At 38.8% G+C, this 27471-nt stretch overlaps 1 protein-coding gene and 1 long non-coding RNA gene across 2 annotated transcripts in view; both read left to right on the forward strand.

Moving 5' to 3' along the window:
* The first annotated feature begins 8678 nt into the window (after positions 1-8678).
* LOC141757271 (uncharacterized) overlaps positions 8679-27471 on the forward strand; it is a 71154-nt gene continuing 52361 nt past the window's right edge. The window contains exons 1-2 of the long non-coding RNA XR_012591613.1: positions 8679-8981; positions 9102-9832. This is a non-coding gene — a long non-coding RNA (uncharacterized LOC141757271). The remainder of the gene's footprint in view (positions 8982-9101; positions 9833-27471) is intronic.
* LOC141757818 (uncharacterized) lies at positions 20363-26357 on the forward strand. Its single transcript, XM_074618665.1, has 7 exons — positions 20363-20599; positions 21790-21955; positions 22153-22308; positions 22626-22718; positions 23068-23142; positions 23539-23833; positions 26305-26357. Exons 2-7 carry the CDS (start codon positions 21851-21853, stop codon positions 26355-26357), a joined length of 777 nt encoding a protein of 258 aa, XP_074474766.1. The 5' UTR covers positions 20363-20599; positions 21790-21850.

Here is a 27471-nt window from a genome sequence, read left to right on the forward strand (position 1 = left end):
GCATTCAAGCTCTATTCAGTAAAAATATAGTATATTTATTTATATTTATTATAGTATTGGGCGAAGCTAAATTCTATCATTATCATGATGTGTTCAAATCTTGTAAAAATGTAGTTTTTGGCAAGAAACTTCTATAAATAAGTTAAAATAAATTAAATAATAAAAGTTGTTTGAAGGAGATGTTTTCACAGCAACATAAAATAGATAATAGAGAGGGAATTATGATCTGTTTAATTTACAAACAAAAAAACAGTATGCAAACAGTAATAAAGTATGTAGAAGTACATGGTATTTATTGTTTTACTTTCGTTTTTTAACGTGGTATCGAGTTGGTATTGAGAATCTAAAGTGCTTCAGCATAAAAGCATACTGTGCCACATGTTGTAGTCTTTGTTGAACTGCATATCTGAATGTATAATGTATACGCTACATGCCTACCCTTTTATTTCCAGCCTTGCTACATTAAAGTGCACACTACTACTGCAGTACTCCTGAACATCAATCATGTGCTACAGAATCGTCCAATGTGAATGGAATTCCTAAGGATATCGAATAATAGGGAATAAGAGAGCACATTTATTGTCGATGATTAAAAACAAATCTCCCATCTCCGGCAATTCGAGTGAGGTTCTTGTTTCTTCACTCCGTCTAAAAATGCCTAAGATTTATCGTAACGGCTGTGTTCTTAAATCAAAGGATTTCCATCGGTGAGCTCCCGGATTCGGAGAATAATCTCTCTCCCACTGCCCTCCCACTTTTTTTTCATTCATTTCCCGCTACTTCCCTCTCCGTCTCTCTCCTGGCTCCGAAAGAAATCTGCTTTAAACCATCTGTCTCCCAGCGCAACACATGCCTCCTCTAGTCACAAGAGAGAAAGGAAGAGAGCATGTGGGGACACAATAGACCCATAACGGGAGCAAATTGTCTCCCTTCTTCCTCTCCTTCTCCTCCTCCCTTCATCCATCCAGATGCCGGAGCTCCACAAGTCGGGTACCGTCAGTGCAAGTGGGATAAAGACAACCAGCTGGTGGCTACTGAGAAGACATAATTGAAGTGGTACATGAGGAAATTACATGGTATGGCACCAGTAAGAAACATAAGTGCTGGTAATGTAAACTAAAATTCATTACTGTGAAATGCAAAATGTGGTACTTAAAAGTTGGGTCCAGAAGTACTTTTCACTTTTACAACCCCACTTCTTTGGTACCGTTTGTGTGTACAGTATGTGAGTATGTGTGTGAGGCGGGGGCTCGTTTCTTATTTCAGCAGTGTCTGCTCTCTCACCACGGCTCCTCTGCTCGGCTGGTGGAATTCAAAGCCCTAGACGAGCTGGTCGGAGATCGCAGCAGGACGTTTCGGAGGCTGTGATGGAGGAGGATGCCAGACCACGGGGCCTGCATGCATGAATACAGACTCCGCAGATAGACGGGGCGAGCATGTGTGTTTATTTCCACTTTCTGATTGTTCTACGGTAGGGGGTCCTCCTGCTTTCCATATAAAAACTGCAATACTCTGGTGGCTCCAATCACCCCGCTGAGTGTCTGGGAACATCTCAGAAGAGGTCACTTTTTACAGCTCTTCTTTATACAATTGATAAAAGAAAAATATGTATGAATGAGTGATATTGTCTCGGTCGGGTGCCTTGTGTGTGTGTTGCAGTATATTATACACAAATAATTCGGAACCGTTTTCAACCTCATTATCATACAACTAAACAGCAGGACTGTGACAGTTGTCCTGGATTGACACGACACACACACAGTGGGTAAGTGTGGTGTTTGTAGGGGAGTGTTTTCTCACACACCTTGTGTCAAAGTGCAAGGACAACAGCAGTCTTCTGTTAGAGATGCACCGATCGATCTGGAATCGGTTGATTTTCAGCTTGATCAGCCATGACTGGTGACCGTCCGATGAGTCTCAGATATAGCACAACTCTGTGCCAGTCAAATTTACACGCATGCGCCATACGATGGTTAATGTCGCGCGCACAGCGGTAGAGACGGTAACCGACTACTGTCACAGCCACACACACACACACAGTGTTGCCAACTTGGTGACTCTCTCGCTAGAGTGACCTTTCAGACCTTAGCAAATTTATTTTTAAAAAGTAACATATTTAGCTTCTTATTCAGACCATCAGGGAAAAAGCGAGAAATATATTCATATATATTATATTGTAATTTATTCCCATGCATGCTGCTTATAATCGTAGTGACCAGTGCGCAGTCAGTGTGTATGGGAAAGGCATGAGGACACAGCTCGCCGCAGGAGTGGGAGTTAAAATAATATTATACACACCCCTTTACATTCCTGTAAACAGATCCTGATTCACAAACAGTTTTGTATAAATAAATAGATATATAGTTTTAGATAGATAAACAGTTAAACATCTCTATAATAGGCCTGCATACAAAAAATATTTTCTCTGATTCTTCTCTGATGTGTAAATAGTACTAATTACATATCGTGTTCATAATTTATGAACATACAATTTAATTTTCCATTAAACAAAAGTTACAAAAATGTTTGTGTATACTGTCAATTATAGTTCTTAGAAAGAAAGAAAGTCAGGATCGACAGGTCACACTTTTAAAAAAAAAAAACATTAATTGGAATCGGAAAAAGAAAATCGGTGCATCTCTATAGTCCTCTGTGTTTGTCCTAGAGTTATGTATGACTCAGAGGATACAAGTCTGCTACAGAATAGCAATCATCCTGCAGTATTGTGAAACACTGAAAACAGACCAAAAGGTGAGAGTCAGTCAGGGCTGAATCACTCCCTGAATCACCCAGTCTGAAATGTAAGGCCATTATGCAAACAGTGATCATATGATCACATGATCATATGATCACAAGTGATGATATGATCACATGTGATCATATCATATCTCTCTAACCAAAGCCATAAAGAAACATGTTAAATGGAGTTCATGTCAATAATGTGGAGGACTTATAAGCAACAGGCCACAGGAGGAATAAAAATAATTTCATATGGTCACATTAAGGCTATTTATTTCACCTTGTTGAAGATATTCAGCAACAAAACTGATACTGTGAAACAGTACGGTTCGGTACTCGGTATCGGCGAATACTTTAAGTTCAGGTATCGGAATCGGGAAGGAAAAAATGGTATCGGAACATCTCTACTTACTAGTTACACCTGTGCTTTTCCTGGTATTAGAAGTCATATATGTAAAATAAAAAAGGCCTTGTGTTTTAATGTCTGTGCTCCGTTTCCATCGCAGTTCCTGTAGATTTGTAGTTAGATATTTCGATGACTCAGTTTGTAAAAGTTCACAGCCATGCTGACATCCTGCGTTACTCTGTGTACCATGACACAACTAACAAACGAAAAAGGGCAGTGATTCGACTGACAAAATGCTAACCGACTCAGGTGCTTCACAACTGATGATTTGATTTTAATCAATATTTAGGGGACAGTCCTATTGTTTCGCCACATCTCCTCCAAGTTTCCCGTCTTTATCTTGCACTTGTGTTCTTATCTGACAGATAAATAAATGAATAATGGCTCCAGAGCTATTTTCAAAAAGCAATAAAAATACTTTCAGAGGAAGGTTGAGTGGAAGAATTCCATAAATACAGCTTATCATGGATAAATCAATCTACATGTGGCAGTTATTTGACTATCTTGATCTATAGAACACTTTGGAATGTAACCAAATAATTACATCAAACATTATTTGTGCAGGTAGATAAACAGCTGAAAATATTGTTTAAGCTTATAAAAAACTGTCTAGAATTGAGCACTAAACGAAGCACAAACAGCGCCATTAACATCACATAAAAATCTCAGGCATCATAAAGTCCTGCAGCTGACAGATCCAGCCCCAATTAATTTTATCGATGGCAACTTTGATTCATTTATGAGGTAATTAAGAAAGAAAACATAATTAGGATTCAGTCCTATTTGTCCTATTTTCCCATGTTCAGGCAAAAGAAATGCTTTTTTTCGACAGTCGAGGAAACATCCTGTTGGTGGCTACCCAGCAACACAACCGCTGCCAAAATGTCTCGTTTGACTTTGAAAACAAGGAAAAGCTGATGATGAAAATAGACAGTTTCATAGTGAGCGGACAGATAAATACACGGTTGTGCCAACTGGTAAGAAGCCCATGTGTTCACTATGCAGTGACGATGTTTCTGAGAAGTAATTATAGAACAACTAAAAGAAGAAGTAGACTTTCAGGAAAGCTGAAATTGATGATTTTACCAGTTAATTGTACTTTCGAGGAATATCATTTCCTAGAAGGTTGTTTAATTTTTCAAACAAATCACACAGTAGACTTGGACTAGAAAAACGTGATTGAAAAAAAACCTGGACTACAATAAAATAAACAATAATGAACTTAACTGTGTTGCAGAATTGACTTTTTCACAAGTGAAGTCATCTGAGCACAGTGATTTATTGACATTACTATGCTGAGAACTACAAGAGTTCACCAAACTCAACATAGCAACTGGTAAAAATGTCCCAGGTGCAACAGGAGAGTGAGAGAGATGTTGATCAAGCAGTGTGTGTACAGTACATACCTGACCACACACTCCTGAGAAACAATCTAATGAGGCTAAATAATAATTAAAAACACACATGTGTGGGTGTTCCACTGATGTGTGGGGATGTTAATCAGAGCAAAAATACTGTAGGATATGAGAATAATGAGAAAGCTATTTTGTGAAATTACAGCAAGTAAACATGGTGTTTAAAATGTGTCAGACATGGGTTAAAATTAAAATTGATTTGGAATCATACTTCTTCCATATCTAATTGTAGGAATACACAATGCACTGTAGGAGTTACAGAAAAACATCAGAAATGGTTCTGACTCGAAGCAGGAGGATGGCACGGACAATTAGATGCAAATAAAATCAAGAAAAGTGAGGAAATAAAAATTGCGTGGTATAGGCTGCTATGAATACACACGCATGGCACACAGTGTTACGGTAAGAGAGAAAATAACACAGCCATAAATTGTGCGTTTCCCAGCCGGAAACGAAAATACAACCGAGCAGCTTCGCCGCGTTCAACCCGACCGGAAAGCAGATGGAAAGTTTGTTTTTGAGCCGAAAACTGACAGAGAATCTTTATCAAATACGCAAATTGACTCCACAACCCCAAAAAGTGCCAAAACAAACTCTGTATTTCAATCTCTGTGTAACGTCCTGTATATGCAATACAAAAAGAGTATTTTCACTCTGAATGAGCTAATTGGAAGTTTTATGGTATAAATTAAGCCAAATGTAAATGTTTTATCTGTGATACTCCTCACAATGTTCAACATTTCAGAGAAGTTGGGAGTTACCAAGAGTATTTAGACTAAATCATTGTTCCCTATTAGGAAAATTACTCCCTTTTCCTGTTCCATTTTAAAGGCCAGCGTCAAAGCGCCAAAGCCACCAGACTTCATTGAAAAAAACAGTAATTTTACCTGCCTCGTAGAACATGGGGGTTGCTGGTCTACCGCTGCCTTGATGTGCAATTGTGTGACTTTGGTGAATCCAATCGAACCAAAGTCACACAATAACACTAACTAACTAACCAATCATTCTACAAGGTAAAATTAGTTTTGCTTTGGCGAGAGCATAGATAAAGGCTTCAGTTCTTCGTCAGAAACATAGACTGTAAAAGCTCTCCAACAGCAAGGTAAAGTGGTGAAAATATTCTAAATATAGCGTACCGTTAAACTGATATTGATGTTTTTAGGTGGGCCTTTCTTTTAGGTGTCTAAAACACGTTCTGCTGCTGCCCCAAGTACACAGCTTAGTACATTGCCTCCAGGCATCCACTGGAGGTAACTGATTATGGATAAGTACCTCATACAACCCCACTTCAAAATACCCGAAGTATACCTTTAAAGAGCTAGACAGTGACATTTTGTTCTCCACGTATATATTAATTGAATGTGCCATCAAAACTCCAGAAAGAGGTACCATGTGTATTGATATTGTGTAAAACACATAAGAGACTCATTGGTGAAAATATGTTATGGAAGGACGCAGCATACGGAAAAGGCACTACTGTAATGTCACATAGATTAGTTCACACCAATAGGGGAACACAAACAAAGTCAAAATTAAACTTACTTCAGTATAGGTGCAGGATGTGTGCCTGTGCTCCCTGGATGCCAGTATAAGATGATTATTCACCTCATGAAGTGATTCAGCACTTCTGAGCCCTCTGACACTGCAGCCATTAATACTGCAGACAAATGTGTGAGTATTTGCAGGAGGTTTGTTCCATATGAAGACCAAGCGTGTCTCCTCAGACAAAACCAGCCCTCCCACCCTCTCTGATGTCACAGATTGAGATTAGTGGACACGTGTAAAGGAATTCGAGGCACACATTTTACCTTGTAGGCATGTTAGCTTGACATTTTGATCCACAGTCAACAACTGTGGACGAACCTGGCTGTGCTGGTGTGAAATCAAGACCGGCAGTGGTCTTGATTTCACGAAGCCCACTGCATCCTTTGAAATGTGCATCAAATGTACATTCAGCTCGGCTCAATTACCGCACAGCCACGGTGAATTAGAAAAGGGGATCTTTTCCGCGTAGAAACGCCGCGAAGACTATGGAGAAGAGCAGTGATTCAAAACGGGGCATTTTTTCTGTGTTCTCAGCTGTTTGATCTCGATGTGTGAACCTTCTATTTCCAGCAAGAGAAGACGCCAGCGTTGCCCACTGACGAAGGCAGAGCGGTTACATGACTAAAGTCAGCATGATTTTTTGACATCCATCACAAAGACAAGCTGCTCCCACTTGTCATGTTTCATTATGAATACCAGAGGATTAAAGAACATACTGACACGTCATGTAGGCTAAGCCTGTTAACTTCCAGACTGTTTCAAAGACTTGTATATCCTGGATACAATTTGTCTAATTATGTGCCAAACAAGGTCTACAGCTACAGACTGTACTTCTGCTAGAAGAAAGTCCGAATTTGGCTTTTATCAGCCAGTGTAACGGATGCCGATTCAGTGGAAAACACATTTTTAGCTTGAATGAATTTGTCAGTTGTGTCCCTTTAATGTTCTGTTTGATCGTTTGGTATAGCACATTTTGAGTCACTATATCTTATTGAAAAATGTTGAACTTAACTCAACGTGATTGAGCCATGTCTACCACTCGGTTTAGGTATGTTATGCTAAAAAAATCCACTAGATGTCGCCGTGTCTTTAAATAGCATGCCTTTTCAGTCCACCTCCTTACAGGAAGTTAGCAACAACAAAAAAGTCACTCCAAACATGTGGACTCTGGTCTCATTTTCCAAAGGTGGGCATATTATTTTGACATGTCATAGTTTCACAGGTCTTACTGAACAGAATTATTTAACTTGAAACGGAAAAAAAGTCTAATATAGGGCAAATCATTTTCTAAAAACATGCTCTACCAAACGGTTCCGTTGTCCTTCATGGTAAAGCTAGTACAGCTAAGGATGTAATTAAAATGTACTATTTTCTACTAAATAAAATAACTTTTGATCATTTATTGTTGTTCATATATTACATTTAATGTTATTACATTTTATATATGCAGAAATAATTTAATAAGTATGATTTTTACTGCCTAAATTCATGCTCTACCAAACGGTTGAATTGTCCTGGATGGGTAAAAGTAGTGATTTTCAGATAATAACTTTACATTTTTTATGAAATACAAAAACTTATCAACATTCACTGTTGTTAACATTATTTGTTAATATCATATATTTAATGTTATTCAATTATATTTATATATACATATATGCAGAAATAATTCAATAAGTATGATTTTTTCCTGTCTAAAAACATGCTCTACCAAACAGATAATTTGTCCTGTACGGGTAAAAGTAGTGGTTTTCAGATAATAAATTTACAATTTTTATGAAATAAAAAACATTATCAACATTTACTGATGTTAATATCATTTGTTAATAATTCCATTTCCATATTCCATTATATATTTGATATATATATATCTATATATATATATATATCAGTTTCTGACATGTTTTCAAAGTAGCCTAATGTTAATAAGGTAAATATCTAGAATAAATACATGGAAATAATACTAGTACTGGTAATACTACTAATTTCATGGCAACAGATTGACATATGCTGGTATATTAACCTATTGCTGCATAATAACAGTACATGGTTTGTATTATTCTTTTACCTTGATGCATCATCTCAACTGTTTGATAGTAGCCTATATTAGAATAACTGTGGGGTCTGTTAAAAAAAAAAAAAAGATTGTTGATATAATTGCCCTATGGACATATAAAGGGATATACTAAAAGTTTCTTATGAGTCATTCCTGTTTAAGCCATTAGACATCGAACTCTATTTTAAGTCAGGAAGTTTTTCTACCAAGTCAATTAGCTGAATAAACTGAGCTTCAGCTTCAGGATTAGACATGAGCAGATGGGGAAAGTCAAAAATATTCATGAATGACTTTACATGTAATAACATCTGCCAAGTACATTCATGCGCTTCTGATCAACAAACCAAACTTAGAATTCCTGTTAACTTTTTTTTTACTTTTACAATATTGTTTTGGAAACGAAACTTAAAGTGTCAGCTCATGTTGCAGAGAAGCAAACGGTCCATTTTAAAACTTGTTTTATTGGTTTTCCTAATCAGAATGAATGTATGATAAGCGCATTTTAAAGGGCACAATCTGTGATTCAAATGTAAATACAGGCAGAGACAGAGAGAAGAGAGAGCAAATTAATGTGACGACTTCCTCCCCTGTTGCCAAATAAAGCTGAAACAATGGCGAATAAAGGAAATTATTCAGGAGCAATTTAACCACTATTCAGGCCCGAGGCGACTAATACAAACAACTTAGCCGACCAGAGAGCATTAGAGATGTAGACTCATGAATAAATGATCCTCAGATCTCCAATTTGACATCACAAAGACGCACACTGGGCCCACCATCAAAGGCCGCCCATCTCTGCCAGTGAATTGTCACTGCAAAGGTAATAACTTTCTATTTCTCTCTCCACCTCCCTCTCTCTCTCTCTGTCTCTGTCTCTGTCTCTCGTTTCATTTTTTTCATGCAACACAATGTAATTACATCTCTCTGCCACTGAATCCAGGGTGGCAACGTTTGATACTGACACACCAGAGCCCACAGGGTGTCAAGACATCAGACGATAGTGGGAGTTAAACCACCTGCTTGGTGCGCCCCCGCACGTCGCAGCTCTGTCGGCAAAACCCATCCCGCACGGTTTCAGACGTGTCATAATACTGACAATCAAAGTCCCCGTGTCTCGAGATGACACCGTCTTCCTCGTGATCTAAAAGCTGTCGCGGACAGCGCACCCATCAGCTCTTGTGACAAGTGCACTGATGCAGATACTGCCAGATGGAAGCCTGAGGTGTATGCGTGGGCTTTTAAATAAACTCTTGAGCATGTTTCCCTTTGTTTTACCAACGCCACTGAATCCTACAGCTTTGTTATTTCAATGATTGGCATGAATTAATGCGTGAAAGAGCATCAAAAGCTTGGCGGGAGCTTTTCATGACTTGAAACGATGTTTAAAAATCTCTTGGTGATCTATTGTAACTTTTATCATGTAAAGAAATGGAATCTGTAATCTAAGAGTAATCAAAAACCATACTCCAACATCAACAGGTTCATTTTTAAGGTAGTTTTATGGCATTTTAAACATTAAAGAGGACTCATTACGCTTATTTTCAGGTGCATACTTGTATTTTGGGTTTCTACTAGAGCATGTTGACATGCTTTAATGTTCAAAAAACACTTTACCTTTCTTATACCGGCTGTGCTGCAGCACCTCTTTTCACCCTCTGCCTGAAACACTCTGTTTGAGCCCTTCCGAAAAAGCCTAGCTCTGCTCTGATCGGTCACGATTGGCCCACGCTGTCAACCGAACCAAACTCCTCAGACTGTGCTCCAACTCCCCTCTAACTAGCTTTTTGTTTGAGGGCGTACCAAACTAGCCACTATGGAAGGTATTAAGCAAATGTATTACTTTGTGACATCACCATGTAACGGAAGAAAAGACGGGACTTCAAGCAAGGCGTTTCAGGCAGTTTAGGTGCGGTGTTTCTGTGGGGGAGAGTAACTCCCTTTGGCGTGGACTTTGGGCAAACACACAAACAAAAACTTTATAACCCACTAAAGTAAGGGGGGGAAAGCACAAAAGCATAATAGGTCCCCTTTAAACGCGTGACAAATGAAAAGTACTGGAGTGTTTTCACATTTAATTAAACACTCGAATGCAAAATGATCACATTTTCTGAAAAATCTGAGTTAAAATGTGCTTGTTATTATCAATTTAGACAACGTAGTTGTGTATCATGACATCTCGATGTATGATTTCATCACGATATGATTCCATTGAATCATATCGTGGGATTATTATTATATGGGATTATTGTGGTTTAGACCCATTCAACTGCTGTCTGCTCCACCATTGCATGTGACTGCTTTTCCACCTCCAGCGCAGGACAGTTATCTTCACTTCTACCCCCAAGCTCAGCATCCAACACAGGTCAAACAGCCTCGTGAAAGTTGTTTAACCTGTGTAAACCACCACAGGACCCACAAGTGGAAAACTGGTCACTATATCAAAAAGGGTCAGTAAGTCACGAGTAATTAACTGTGCTGCATGACCAGAGACCTGACAACAACATGATATACTGACCTGACTTGCAGCTATAGTCCACATTTTGTGTAAAAGGTTTGACACACAGGGGTCACTGGCTTCAGTGTAAAGTAAACCCACATAGATCAGCCTCTCTGTTGAGAAATGAATGTCGAACACAGGCCATGATTGTGAGCCGAATGCCTGCATTACCCACAAGTCATCATATACAGAGGAAAGATCATTTAGCGAGTGAATAAGCTGTCACGTCTGAGAGACAGATTAATCATTTACTGTGCAGGTAAAAGCATGTGTGTATAGTGTATGCGTGTGATTCAGACTGTTCTCTTATGTTCACGTTATGTGATGAGAAATTCATACAATGAGCGTCTGTCGAAACAGGATTAGCATGTATCTGCTTATCAAGATGGTGCAAAATAAGTTGTCAACGTCACTTCAAAGTCTTCCACTCTCCCTACAGCAAATAATTAGCATGAACTCAACTGATGGAGCTGCACACATACACCACAGGTGTGGTCTGACACTCGCTGCGTTTGCCCCACGGAGCTGTACCACCAACCTCAAAGCGGCAGAAAGAAATGAATCAGGGACAGATGCTGCTGCGGTAAACACACTACTGCTGAATTAGTATTATCTAAATAGAATCGCCTTTCTCTCCTTGGCCTGGATAAGGCGAGTTTAGCACCATGGCACAATTAACATAGTGGCCCTGCAGCAGCTGATGAATGTGGGAGAGAGTAAGAGACGGAGATAAAGCATGAGAGAGAGGCAGAGCAGTAATAAACCTACAAATCAACTTTATGCGTTCATGCCTCCTGGTTAGTAGCACACACACACACACAACAAGTTCAGATGCATAATGCTTAAATATGAATAAAATATATCCCCGGCTTTCTTTGAGCAGAACAGCTCATTTCAGTCAGCCAACTTACACAGAACAGATGTATTATGTGAAAACGCAGTGTAATAAACACAAGCTGAGGCTCTGCCACCATCATCATCACCACCCACAAGCATACAACAGGACAATACGTTCTTCCATAAACCAACACAAGCTTCCATCCAGTATTTGGAGACCAACCACTATGTGTGCCAGGTCACCTGCTAAGCACCTCAGACCACAAAGAGAGCACGCTATCCAGCGACCTGACATGGATAAATCTAAACCAAGCAATGCACCTGCACTGCAGCTGCAGCAGGCTTGAAGACCCAGCAGCTATGCAGCAGATCATTACTAACAGCATATCACAAAAAAAAAAAATGGAGCAGACAAGCTCTTACAATAAGCAGCACAAAAAAGGCAGTTCAGCAGTTTGTATCTCAATGTGACAAACAAGTGGTCAAAATAGACCTATTGTTTTGAGTTAAAACATTAAAAGCAAGTGCACAAAAACACACAACCAGGAATATGTCATAAAAAAAAAAAAAAATTCAACAACACAGCACTCAACAGATTGAAAGCACACATAACAACACACCTGCCAAAAACAAAAAAACAGAAGAAAAATCAGGTCAACCACCACATGAATTGGATTCCTACATGGCTACACACATAGGTAGGCCGAGATGATTGACAGCAGCATAAGAGCAGACATTAGCAGCCAGCAAGATGTCACCAAACAAGCACAGATTGGAGCAATATCAGCCAGCACTGCACACGCAGCAAACACACAAACAACAACTGAACAGAGCCAAAGACATCATCTCAGATGTTAGTAGAAGCAGCAAGGACTTACCTTTGGTGAAGGTAGCTGTCATTAGCTTCGAGTCCAGGACCAGGAAACCTCACTTGAGGGTTGAAATGACGCCACAGGGCCTAGATGTTACTAACTTGTTCCCTTGTGTGCCAAATTTGTACTATAATGAAGGCCTTTTTCCTTCTATCTGAAAGAAGCAGGTATCTGTTCCATCCAACTTTTTGTCTCCCCACTTTCAGGTGTTATGGTATGTTATGCTCCCCCTCCTTCTGAGGCCTGAGGGCTGTACTACGAAGCAGGATTTGGCGTTATCGAGGTAACTTCAGGGTTAACTCTGGGTTTTCCGTACTACGAAGCTGGTTCACTCCTTACCGGGGTAGATCTCCATGATAACTTATGCTGAACAGCTAACCTGCTCCGGAGAATGTTATGTTCCAGATAAGAGATCAACTCCTATGAAAGCACCTCCTACTGACCAATCAGAGCTCGGTGCGGTGATTGTATGATGATATTATACACATATGAAGAAGTTTAAGTCATAATCCAGACTAAAAACAACACAGTTTAAACTGACAGATGCAGGAAGAACAGCTGACTTTATGCTGGGGGTGTTTACCTCTTTGAATTATGTTTTTATATTTATTTATTTTTTACCTGCTCTTGAGTCCGATTCACACCGCCACAGAGGGGGGACGCAGGTGAGAGGATGTTTAAATAGTCATAGACGCCCCTTTGAATATTCAGTGTTGAAATAGGTGTAATCCACTCATCTATTACATTCTTTAAAGCTATTTATGTTTAGACAACTGTGTCTAACTTTTGAGTGTTTCGTTAAATTAATAAATCTGTTAATTTACGCATTCACACATCAGGAGTTTTTCCTTTTTCCAGCTGTTCTTCCTGCATTTAGCATCTTCAACTGCGTTACTTTTAGCCTGGATTATGTGTTTAATTTCTTCGTATTTGTCTAATATAGTTTACTCTTTGTTAAATGTGCCGCTCTGCCTGTCCGTCAGTAGTCTTGTTCATGTCTGTGATTGGTCAGACGCTGCAAACACCTCCTCGTTCATGTGAACGCGCTCATAACGAGATTGGAAAACCCTGGGTTGATTTACCGAGTTGATAACCAGCTTCGTAGTACAGTTTAGCGAGATTTCGTTTGTTAGGGTTAGTGAAGCCAGATAACAAGAAGATACCCTGGGTATGTTGAACTCGCTTCTTAGTACAGGCCTCTGATCCTGTCTCATGCCTAATCTTGGGGTGCGTCCCAAAGCTCTTAATTTTCGTTTCCTCGCTCCTCGATCCTCGCTTGAACCGGAAGTAGTTCTGGTGCGCCATTTTGAAGACCGTCCCAAAGCCCTTATTTGTGCATCGAGGAGCGAGGATCGAGGATCGAGGAGGCGTGCCGGAGGAGCTATGAGCGAGGATACACCAGTGTATCCTGCACGGAAGTCTTTTACCGACCGACACGCCCCCTTATTGGATATCAGTTACTGATTGGACGCTGCTGCCGATCAGACTGATCTGATAACTTTACCTCTCAACATCACTGAGTTTCATACCGGAGTGAAAACAGATCACAGAGTAACGTTTTATAGTTTAGTTGTCTTCTGATTCACCATCTAGTTCAAATCTGTGTTAATTGAAGCTATGAGCAGCAGCAGAAGGACCTGCAGTATCTCTCCTTCACACACCGTCAGTGAAGCAGCCTGACACTGAGAGGGGTTTATAACACCTGACAAACTGACTTAAAATAACTTTCTGCATTTTTTAGAATGATTTTTCTTTTTATGATCTGTTATTTCCCCCGTTAACTTTTATTAATGATACTATTAAAGTCAGAGAGAGAAGGAGAGTCTGTCTGTCAGCAACAAACACCTTTTACATCATTTATCCTCATTTCCATTCAGTCACATGAGGCTGATAATTCCTGAATGTCGGGTTTGATATGAGTTACATCATTTACATTTTCCCTTTAGCCTAATAAATAATGTCCAGTGTTCAAAAAACACCGTAGTCATATTCTGGGTTATGAAATAATTAACTCACAATCAGAATATCAATAACTACAGACGCTAATAATGAATAAATAATATAAAGTTATTGTGCCAGTAGAGATGGTTCCTGAGCCTCTAAGCAGTCCACAGTAGAAATACAGGCTGCAGCTTGCACTTGTCTTTATTAGTATTAGTACAGTTCAGACACAAACAGCTGTTAAAGTTGACTGACAGCTGATCCAGATGTGATCAGCTGCTGCTGTCATCAGAGACGGACGTCGCTTCACGTGACGCTTCAGAGGAAACGACCGTCTCATGTCTCTTAAATCGTATTTCCTCGTTTCCTCTCTCCTCGCATGGTTTCCTTGCGTCTCTCCATGCTTCCCTGGTGGGAGGGACTAAGACGCAAGGATGAGACGCAAGTGAGGGAAACAGGGATGCAATTAAGAGCTTTGGGATGCAGCCAGTGTCTGTGTTTCTTCTCTCCAGGTGTGGCTGCTCTCTTGATTGGGAATCAATAAAGAGGGGGATGGGATTTGGGATCACTCTCTCTTCCACTCTGGCCTGGCAGCAGCAGTAGCAGCAGAATAGTGACCACATGTAGTTTTGTTTCATTCTTTATCCTTTCTGGTGAGTCCGGTGGTCTAGTTTGTCAGGGTTTAGTTTGGGGTTATGTTGCTCAGGGGTAGAAGGAAGCACCCGGTTCTGCCGGCTCTGTAAGAGCTGGGCTGAGGTGGCTTCCCCTCTTTTGTTCCTTTTTGCCGGCTCACCAGTTAAGTTAGTTTTGGGGAAAACTTTAGGGGTTAGTTTGTTTTTTTACTTAACTTTGCTCTTTGGTTAATTATTGGTCAACTATTTATGTGTTGCACTTAAATAAAAACTTGTATTTTTTTGAAAACTCTTGATTCGTGTGATTATGTTCGACCTTATCAACAAGCTTTTCTCGGGGACGTAACATGGTATGGTGACAGCGGCGCAGCCAGATGCCAAACATGCTTTTGGGTCAATCACCGGCGATCGCCGCGAAATGCACGCCGGTTAGATTTATGTCCGACTCAATCCCGACTTGCTCTGACGTCGTGCACACGTGAGCAACGATAACCTCACAAGATCGAGGCGGCAGCAGTTTTTAGAGCCAGGCGCTGCAGTTGTTCTCCACCGACTGCAAGACCCAGGGCATGATGGGATACGCCTGGCTGTCGCCTGATCAAAGAGCTGATTGGCTCCTCGTTTTGACAGCAAATACCACGTGTTGTGAAAAGTTTGAACTTAACGATTAATATTTAACGCTAGATTTTTGGCTATTAGTCTCACGTTGTGAAATGAAGGTTTCATCTGTTAACAAACACATCTGGTGTAACAAGCCGTCACTTTCCCTGTGACGCAGTTCATCTCGAACGACCCTAATGCCACAAACAGGAAGGCACTTGTAATTGGCTGTTGCTTCCATCAGAATGGGCAAACACTTTCGGTCTCAGTTTTCTGTAAGCATTTACTTTTTCATAAGAAATCAGTACTTAATATATATTTTTCAGACAGTGTCTGATTTTTGAGTCTGTGGCAGTTATGTAAAAAAACTCCCTTAAATAAATCTGTCAACTAAACTGTCTGAATGTAAATTTAAATATGAGATTCAGAAAGGCGACAAAATGAAAGAAAAAACTGTGATAAATGAAAGCAGAAAAAATGGATGTGAATCACACGCTATGGCCTTCACAGTAACCAGATTTCAACACCTACATTATGAGACAGCGCTCTCTGTCATCGTCATCAAAACACCAAATGAGGGATTTTCTTTTTTTTCTTGCTAGAGTTCCAGGGACTTGAAGCTGTCTCAGCACCTTATGAAGACACCTTATGTTAGTTTTCTTTTAATTTGTCACCCATCTATTCATAATCTGTCATATTCAAATTGTTGAAAAAAAAAAAAAAGACGCTCCAACTAACTGAAATGAAATCTTGTATGCACTCTCAATTTAAAACAAACGATAGTTTTCGAGGAATGAACTGTGATTGAGGATCCCTCAAAGATTCAAATGAATCCTAAATCCTGTAGTTGTTGTAGTCTCACCTTATGTTTGACAGATATATTCTGCAGGAAAACAGTGTCAGCGAAAAACTTGAGGGGGAAACAAATATCAAGAGGATACGGTGAGAGTGGCAGGTGTGAGAGAAGGAAAAGGGAGTGAGGAAAAAATAGCAAGACAGGCAGTCTTTGTTTAAGGGCTGTAGGCGAGATGAATGCAGCATGTGTATAAAGTGTGAAGCAAGCGGGGAATCAAGGAGAGGAGAGAGACAGAGAGGTGAAGAAGGAGTAAAGTGGGGGGGGGGGTAATAGTCTAGGATTAAATGGATACAGAAAGCTGTCTGCTGTGCTGTGTACAAGACAGGACCATATCTCCAAAACAAATGGACAGGCTGCAGATGAAACATTGATGCTGAAGAAGAAATATTTCAAACATCTGTGTGAGCTTCAAGGAACTTCACCGTAGCAAACCCTGCACCTTGTCATATGTTTTCCTTATTTCTGCTGCGTCTGAAAGACCAGCTCTGTCTCCTTTACCTTCATCCTAAACTCAGTCAGACACACAGGCCCAAACTCTCTGTGTGCAAGCATGAGTGTGTATATTTCTCTCTCACACACACACACTGCTCTTCAGATCTGAAATGAGGCGGAAAAGTAACTGCGAAGCCAGACGGGGCGCCTGCAGCTATCTCAAGGATGAATACAACTATTCCATTACAAACACCTTTAATGTCGTCGTGGTGCGTCACACTTGCTATGCGGTCCCATCATTTTCATTTTTCTTGAAGGTAACAACATTATTATTTCTGTTTACTAACTTTGCAGCATGCAACTCATGAAAAAGAAGGGCCAAACGGCAGTCAACCAATGTATTTTTTAATGAGAAGGTATAACAAGTGATTCGTGGCTTTTTCACAAACTGGGTTTAGTTGTGTGCATTAGAAAGTAAATTCAGATGACAGAAGCAAGGTGCTGCTGCAGGAAACCGTCTCTGCTGTGATGTGTGAAAGACTTGTGACATCTGTGGAGGCAGGATTAGTGTAAATGCAACACTCCTAGTTCCCATAGACTATTTTTAATCCGCCCGTCACAGCTGTGTGATCTAATGTGAAGTTTGTGGTAGGATTTATCAGGTTTTTTAGTTTTTTTTGCAAATGATATCCTTTTAAAATATCCGAGTTCCTTAAACTGTGATTTTATAAAAATCAACCTTACCCATTTTTAATTGAATTTGCTGCATGTGCGTTTTGCACATATGATTCTGATAATAACGAATACAAAAAGTAATCAAATATTTCTCAATAAGAAACTTATGGCATACTTTGCATCAACAAAGAACAACCTGTATAGTATGAGAGTTTTTTGTTCCTTATATATGATGACTTCATACTCTAGTTATGTGTACGCCACATCAGTGATTCCCAAACACTGGGTCGCAACCCACAGGTGGGTCGCAGGAGATTTAATTAGGGTCGCCAAATATATTTTGGCTGTCAAAGTTAACACAATAATAATGCGCAAATTCGTTTTAACGGCACTAATTACTTTGACGCATTAACGCAACTTGCGGTTTCTAAGTTGTAGCGGGCTCAGTTTTAAAGCTACAGTTAAGATGATGGCACCACATGATATTAGAAAAACCTAAGGAAATCTTTTGGTACCAACATTGTCATACTAGCTTGTCGCGAAGGAGGCCAATTAACGCTCCAAACTTGTGCTAAATTTTGGTGAGGAAAAACTAGCATGGCCCTTTTCAAAGGGGTTCCTTGACCTCTGACCTCAAGATATGTGACTGAAAATGGATTCTAAGTTTACCCACGAGTCTCCCCTTTACCGACATGCCCACTTTATGATAATCACATGCAGTTTGGGGCAAGTCATAGTCAAGTCAGCACACTGACACACTGACAGTTGCCTGTTTAAGCATATTTTTTAATGTTAAATGCAGTACCTGTGAGGGTTTCTGAACAATATTTGTCATTGTTTTGTGTTAATTGTTTTCTAATAATAAATATATACATACATTTGCATAAAGCAAGCATATTTGCCCTCTCCCACGTTGATAAGAGTATTAAATACTTGACAAATCTCCCTTTAAGGTACATTTTGAACAGATAAAAAATGTGCGATTAATTTGCAATTTATTGCGATTAACTATGGACAATCATACGATTAATTCGATTACATATTTTAATCAATTGACAGCCCTACTTATAACATTTATATCTGCAGTACACCTTTGAGCCATACGAGGGAGCTTGAATGTTGGTATTGTTCTGATAATTGTAGCCTACTTATAACATTGAATCTAATATGAAAGACTATCGCACATTCTGTTTGTTTAAGTGACTAGAGGAAAAAAGCAAGAGCCTGTTAACGCCGCCTAAATGCATTTATTTGGTGTCATTTAACATGTGTATATGTTTTCAATAACACATAAACGTTTGGGAAACATTGCGCTACATTATACACCAAAAAAAATAGTGTATTTAATGTTTACAATGGACACATTATTATGCGCATATATACTTATTATACTATATTCTGAAACTGTATATGTAACCATACTCTTTCTTGATGTTTAAGACCTTTTCAAAAATATTTTTCCATCTGTCCTGTGCTGAATACATACTGTATATATCAGATAATAAAAGCATTAAAAAAATTATATTGTATCTACAAGTTTCTTCTCAGCCAGCTGGCTTCAAATTATACCCATGCATAGAGGCAGGAATGTCCCTGTGAAATAAGCAGAAGGTCACCATTTTATTTATTTACGGTCAGACCAAACCTGAACAACTGTCGGCCTTGCAGCATGTTTGGCGTTTGTTTGCTTTGACTCAAACCCATCTCACTCTTTCTTTTGAAAAAGAGAAACCATTCATACTCTGTCACAGCTTCTTTTTGTATAAAATACTTTGTTTTTCTACTGCACTTAGCATGTTTGTGCCACAATGCCCAATGTTGAATGTGAGCGCACAGCTACAGTACCGTTTCTACCGAGTACAACCTTGCACTTGTATATCTTCTATCTTTATGTAATTGTGTTTTGATACAGCAATTTATCAGAAAACTATCTATTTGGCTTTCATATATTTTTTCATATAAATGCACTGTTGATTCATTGAAACACCTGTTAGTTCAGCCATTCCTTTATTACTTCTAACATTGTTGTTACAGTTGCAGGGCCACTTTTCTAATAATTATAAGTCATGTTAGACTGTTGTCAGGCCATTAAATAGGCATTATCGGACATTATAAGCACCATAGATGTGGGTGAATAGGGGCCTACTACACCCACTAGTAGGTTTTATCATCTATTCACATGATAGATCAACGAAAGAAGGTATAAAAGAACACAATTGCAACCTCTAGTGACCGTAGTAATTATGACAGGAGCAGAAGAGGAAGTCAGGCGCTGTAGTATAGATGTATTCTCATACAACGGCTGGTAAGATTTCTTACAAAAAGTTATTCCTCATTTTTGTGCATTTTCCTACGAATGTCCAGCGTCAGTTTCTGCTCCAGTCTTTTCAAAATAAACTTCCGTCATCATAGGAAACAACTTAGTTAGGTTAAGGCAACAAAACCACGTTAAGATTAGGAAATGATCGACTTGGTTTAGTTTAGGCAAGAAAATAATTAGTATTACGCAACAAAACTACTAAGGTAGTAATGTACTGCTGTACTACTACTAAGGTACTATGGCGTAACTTAAGTATGGAAGTTCTGTGACAAAAACTACTTAGTCATGTTCAGAAAAAGAGTGTGGTTTGGGTTGAAATAACACTGGATGTACGGTAACTTAATTACGGAAGTTACGTGACAAATGGTTTAACACGGGACACGAACACCTGGGCAAAGGTCTGGTGTTTTTTGACCCACCCATCCACCCCAGCCTCCTCCCTACATGGCATTTGCCGCTCTTTATACTACACTGAAAAAAGTCAATCACCTGTGTCATTCATTTAAAGTGCATTTCTATATTGGTCTGATTGAAAATCATGCTTTCTGGTTTAAACCAGTTTTTTTCACTTTGCTTTAAAGCAAATAATACTCCCCCTGGAGTAAAGTAAAGCAATAATTTAACTCAAATAGTATTTTCACTTCAAACCAGAGATTTTCATGTCACGTGACCACATGACGTCACATCAGCTCGCTCCTTCGTGAAGTTTGCTGTCCGTCATTACCTCGCTTCAACAGAGAGGACGACTGCTGTTCAAGAAAACTCTTTTAAACAAGGTAAGAATAAGAAATTGTGTTGTTTTTAGGGGCACATGTGTTTTCCGTGTACATTTATGGTTAGTGGCAGGATGGACAACTATTTTACACTGTCTCTTGTATTTTGCGCGGTTGTTAGCTAACACTAGCTAAACCAGGTTATCTGCTTTAATGTGTCATGTAGAGAGAAACCTTTCTTTACCAACGGTTCACACGTGCAAAGTCAATACTGGAGCTAATGTTGTTAGCTAAAGTCATTTTCTCCGGACATTGTCCGGAGTTCACATGAGAAAAGTGCTCGGGAGAGGCATGGCTGTGTTATACCGGGAGACCGGGAGAAGGGTAGAGGGCCGGCGGGTCTGGACATGTTTCTACCAGGGCGGGGCTGGACTCCTCCGCCGCTCTCACACACAGAGACACACAGAGACACAGAGAGCTGCAGCAGCAGAGCCAGGTGAGGAGGACAAGGTGAAACTCCGCGGACACTTTAACGTTACTGAATTGACGACCATAATGAACGTTACTGTAAGTGTCATAAACCTTTGGAGTAAAAACGAAATCAATTTATTAAAACTTGTGTTTAACAAACAAAACGTAATTTGACGGAGATGACGCACGTTCACCGGCCGTCTCTCATCCACAGCCGGTCTGTTTACAGCCTCAGCTCTCTGTCTGGTTACTGCATGGAACCGTTGAGTTTAGAGACATCTCAGACATGCACCCCCACCTCCCTCCATCAGGGTACCCTCCAAGCAGTGAATCTGCTTAGATAAGCAACACAGGGAGGGATTGATAGTACGACAGGTGATTGACAATTTTCTGTGCCCTACACATTGTTTAATCCAGAGTTACCGTTTTGCTAAGAGGAATATGTTCGTTTATATGGTGACTTTGCTCTTTTTGCTCTTGAAACAACATGTTGTAGGCTAATATAAATCCTGTGAACTCATATGAATATTACTTTTACTCTTTTTAAGCTTAATCAAAAATGATGAGAATGGATTAAGTACTAGATAGTGAGTATCGATTAAAGAGGAAGAATTCATATCACATTCTCCATTTTTTCAATGTTAATGCAGTATACTGTAATACCACCATTATGTCTAAGGCCTAATTATTAAATTAGAGTCTGTAGTGACAATTATGGACAATGTTAACTATCCCATCAAAAAACTAAATGTGAAATCTCACCTTTTGCTTTGTGTTTACAGGTTTGCTGTTGTTTCATGAAAAGGTCACAGTTTAGCCACATTGCTGAATTTGGTAAGTCCCATGCTGGACAAGATTTTTTCACTACGAAGACAGGACGTTGTGGGAAAGGAATCAGGAATGGAAGAGTTGAAAGAGAGATGGCCTGCATGGTTCACAATGGATGAGGTAAGTAACTTCAGTGGTGGCCTGTAAAGTAAATAATATTATCCCCTATCATAAGAAACCTGCTAAGAAATGGAGCCAAACCAATTAAAAATGCATGTTTTGGCCCTTGATATAAAAAATAAGATCTCATGTACCACACAGCTGTAATGTAACATGTAATGCAAGAACATTTGCATGTGCTATTTTGTTTTTTAAAGGTCAATGCTGAATTCATGAGGATCACAACTGTTCCACTTCAACCGCGATTCCTGGCTTCCTTGGACAAGCACCACAGCAAGCTGATTGACATCATCAGAAACAAGGGAGGAGTTGTCAGGGAGAAAACCCGGAACATACTGAAAGTTCTTGATCAAGTATGTACTGGTACATACAATACATAAACATTTGCCTTATATCACATAAATAGTAACATTGTAAATAGAAGCAATAGTGCTCATCTTGTCAACACATTTGATTGTGGAGTTAGATTACATGTTGGAAGATGTACTACGTTTGTCTTCTCAGTTTGACAGGCCTTTTAACTGGTTTGCTCAAAGCATTTGTAAATCACAATTACTGTAACTCCCATTTGTGCATTGTGTAGTGTTTGAATCTTCAGGTTGCATCTTCAAGTTGAAAAATCGGACAGTATAGTTTTGCATTATGTGTGTGTGTTTGTGCTCTCACCTAGAGCCTCGAGGTGAATCAAAAAAGAGAGTGTCTGCTGAAGTGCCTTATTTTGTACCTTGGGGAAGACGTGGACAAACTTATCAAGGAGTATCTGGTAAGTAGTTTTGCATGAATCACTTAAGCTATACACAAGATAAAACATTGAATATTCAAACTTTAAAGCTCATAAACGTGGTCTCAGGTCCTATAAAAATACTCAAGCGTATCGTACATTCATGTACTGTACATTTGACTATGCCTATAATTATTGTGGAGTTCTCTGCCCCCCCAGTGGTCATTAATCATCAATTTTTTTTTTAAATTGAATATGTCTAACACAACGACTTAAGTCTCTTTGCTGGTTTATATTTTATATTTTGTAAAACACTATATAGTGTGGCTATATTTGGCTGGAACCTATTCAGATATTTTAATTGCAGTGTGAAATATTTGTCACTTCAGAGCAGCAGCAGAAGTGCAGATGGAGTAGCGAAAAGCCTGGACATAAAATGGATATTATATCCAAATATTGGATTGTGGTAAGTGTCTGAAGATTCTGAAATTAATGAAAATATGGAGACACAAGGCAGTTGTAACTTTTAACATTATAGTGAATCTTATACTAGTATGTATGCTACTGTATTGTACTATTTAAGATGTTATAACTTTTTGGATATAGCTTTTATTAATGTGTACCAATGCTTTACTTGCGATAAAGTCAAATGTTTGCTATGAGGAAAATATTTGGAGGAGCTGCCATTAAATCTGCTGGACTTTGCAAGTCATTAACATTTTCGCATCACTAGAACCCCAATTTAAGTTTTTTATTGAGATTTGATTGAGAGAATTGTTTGTATAGATATTTTCTTGTATTGGTACATCAGTCAGTGGTTTCATCAGAATAATTTTCTCATAAATGTCTTGTCTTTTATCAGGTTGTGCAGAAGGATGAAGCTGAAACCAAGCTTGAGAGGTGTACAATGGCAGTGTTTGTCATCAGGGAGGAGGAGGATCCTCTCCAGCCACCACATGACATTGGGATTGCTCTTGAAGGTGTGGAAGTCCTTAATGGGTTGCCATCGGTCGCACATGCATGTGCCATGTTATTTGGCTTCATCTATGCTCTAAACTTGAGCTATCCAGGTGAGCTCAAATACACTTTTGATGCACTGCAGAAAATATTCATGGAGATAGAGCCAAAGAAAATGACACGCAAAGTGTGCACGCAAAGTGAGTGTCAAGCTCTAAATACTGGATCAATCAAGGAAGACATTTGGATACAGCATGTTTTTGTTCTGTTTTATAGCTTGTATTCAAATACATTCCAAGATGATGGAAGAGTTTCATTGTTAATTGTAAATAAGAGAGAGAAACAGACTTTAATTGAAAACTGTCTCCAGAGGATGCATTGCCAGCAAAAAAAATGGAAAGGCCAACGACATACCTAACAGAGACTGTCACTTTTAAGTGATGTGAAGAAGCGAAACAATTGTGCAGTGATAAAGGACAAAATGGACAAGACTTTTTCACTGCAAAGACAGGACATTATGGGAAAGGAATCAGGAGTGGAAGATTTGAAAGATAGATGGCCTTAATTTCTGATTGTCTCTGTTAACAGAATTCTTTCTGTGGTATAAATATTGTGGCACTGTTATTAACACTGAAAATGTGAATAATGCTAAATTCACATGACAAGCAATTCAGTACTAGTAATGGTAATGTTCTTAAACTGACTTATGCACAAAAGACCAAGCTTTGTTCATAGATTGCACCCCCAGCAATTGAACTGCACTTTTCCTTGGTTGTTTTTTTGGGTCTCTTGATCTCACATTTGTAATGGTTCAAAATAATGTGACATTCATACATTCTGGTCATTTTATCAAAGGATAGTCAAGTTTTAACACTGTTAGAATCTATTTTTACACTTCTTAATGGCTATTACATTACATATCTCAGGTTCTAAAGGAGAGATGTACAAACCCGTTTCACATGTTAAGATATCTGTGGTTAAGGTTACAGAAAGGTTGCATAAGGTTTAAAAAACATTGAAAAGATCATGATTTATTTGATTTTATAGTTACTATGTATTTTTCCTCAAGTGTTGAGTATACTTGCTAGCTTTATTGGCCGCACAATTCATTGTGGGTTTCCTTTTTTTGGTTTTTTTTTTTTTCTTTTTTTTAGTACATAACAGAAAAGGTGATGCATATTTTAAAAAGACATCACAATAAACATTTAGGTATTTGAAGAGAATATTCCTGTCTTTATTAATAGTAAACTAAACTAAACATTGTCTGTAACAAAATGTTTTTTTAATTTGATCTTATGTGAAACTTCTACTAGCTTTTGTTTATGTGAAAATGTAAGTTGTAAAAAAGCAAAAAATGCTATTATATTGACACAGATAAAGTATCATTTTGGCTTGCAACTAAAGAAAATATATTGATTAAGGTAAATTAAAATTTTAGTTTGTTTGTACTGAATCAGAAATTTGACTTGAGAAAACTTAATAAAACTAGATGTAAAAAATTAGAGCATTTTAATTAGTTTATTCCAAAGTAAAACTCTACTTGGATGTAATAGTAAATATTAGTTTTATCCAAAATGAAAAATGAAGTTGTAACAAAGTAAAAAAAATAGTTTATGGTCTTCATAATAAATAATCTTTTTACTTTGTGTGAATGTAAGTTTTTGACTTTGGCCAAACAAATATTTTGATTTATATTAAATCATAATTACGGTTTCAACCAAATCATAAATACAATTTGAGAAAAACTAATAAATTTAGCTGTAAAAAATTAGAGCAATTTTTTTAAGTTGATCCAAAGTACAATTTTTTTCAGTGTATTTTGTGGGATATGTACGAATTTCAGTGCATTTATTTTTCGTAGGTGTAGCTACATATAACATTGTGATAGTATAGATAGCGATAAAAACTCCAAACTTGTGTTTTTGTTGCCTAAACCTAAAGAAGTTGTAGTTTTGTTGCCTAAACCTAAAAAAAGGCTTTTTGTTTGTGTTCAAAACATAACGTTTCATTCAGTTTTACAACATGTTAGAACGTGTTGCTTTTAAGTTTCACTTTCACTTTTACAACATAGTAGGTGCAGTACGCCCCTAATGACCTACATCTATGGTGCTTATAGCGACCGATAACGCCTATTTAATGGCCTGATAACAGGTGCTGCAGAATTTGTATATTCATTTGGTACTGTATACATCGGTGATCTTTTTAGTGGCATATGTTGGCGGTCAATCCACCACTTTAGTCCAGACTAAAGTATCTCGACAACTACTGTATCAGATGATTTGCCATGAAATTTTTATAGTTGCCCCAAGGCTTGTATTGGCAAAACCTCACAAGAATCTAACTCGATATCTGTGGGGAATTACAAAGTGCGTTAGCTCAAAACGTACTTCAGAAAGCATTTTTTTCCCCTGTACAAGTCTTTCACCAAGCACCATGGGATCATTTGAATATTCTTTCTGAGGATAAGTGATGAGTCACCCTGTCGTTCTGTGTCCCAGTCTGTCTCTCTTCCTCCCACCCTCATCCTCCCCTCCACTTTTCAGCTTCATTATACTTACATAATTAATATATGCTGCATATTGTCTCCTCACTCAACTATTGGGACCACTCTTTTTTACCTGTTGCCTACACACTGCTTTATCTCGTTGAGATTCCTCTTTTGTCAATTAAGGCTGCTCCTTCCTCTGCTCCAACAAAGCTGTTTTCTCCAAACTGCCTCATTAACACAAAGAACTTCTCCTCTGCTTTTTGACCTCTTTCTTCGTAAAAAAAAAAAAAAGGGGGTGACATTATCTTATGATGCACGCCGAGCGCTGACACTGTGCTGACAAGCAATGACAGCGACGAGTGCAGCGGGGAAGCACGAGGCACTTTGTCTTAATGAGCTGCCAGTCTGAGCTCCCCTCCACCTGTGATATGAGTTACCTCTCTCATCTCCCGATTCATCTCAGGACTGACTTCTGTCTGCTGTTCTCTTTTAAAAATCATGTTACAGTACTTTTTATATCCGTTCAGTTAAACAGACCACACAATATAGCTGTAAACAGCATCTCAAGCACTTTCACAAGTGAGCTTTTTCCATTTGCAGCTCCACCTTCCCACAAACACCTGCCTCCATCCGTGATCATTTGTGTCCAACCTGTGTTTGTGAAAGCAGCCTATTGTGAAATAAGCGACCTTGTCTCTTTTGGCCTACATTATCAGGAGTGTGCCATGGAGAGGGTCCACTAATGCACACTAATCCTCCAACACAATGACCCCAATCCCTTAAAGCTGTCAATAGGGAAGCTGATGCTCCAGATTAAGAGATCGCGCTGTAATGATACTGAGGGACTCCACTCCTGTCTTGTTGTTTGCAAGACAAACACACACGGTTTATGATTTGCATACTTCATAATATGCAAAGTAGCGCTGACTGCTATGTCTACGGATCTCGCCAAAATAATGTAACTGGAATTATATTTCATTATGCTGTTTCCCAACCACACGAGACAAACTCATATTGCAGCTTGCGTGATGATTAAAGCAGCAGTAGGCGAGATTGGAGCAAATATGATTCCAAAAAAGTTATTTTTATAAAATGGTCACTATATCATGACAGCAGTGAATGAGATAGGTAATCTGAAAAACAATCATGTGCCTCTGTGTCCTCCGGTGCTCCTAATGGCATCTATACGATTTCACAGACCGAAGGAAAACAACCAATCAGAGACGAGCTGGAGCCTTGACGTCTCTGAGCAGCTGTCAATCAAATCAAATCAAATCAAATCAATTTATTTTTGTATAGCGTCAAATCACAACAGAAGTTATCTCAAGACGCTTTATATGTAGAGCAGGT

This window comes from Sebastes fasciatus, chromosome 19, assembly GCF_043250625.1.
Source record: "Sebastes fasciatus isolate fSebFas1 chromosome 19, fSebFas1.pri, whole genome shotgun sequence".
NCBI lineage: Eukaryota > Metazoa > Chordata > Actinopteri > Perciformes > Sebastidae > Sebastes > Sebastes fasciatus.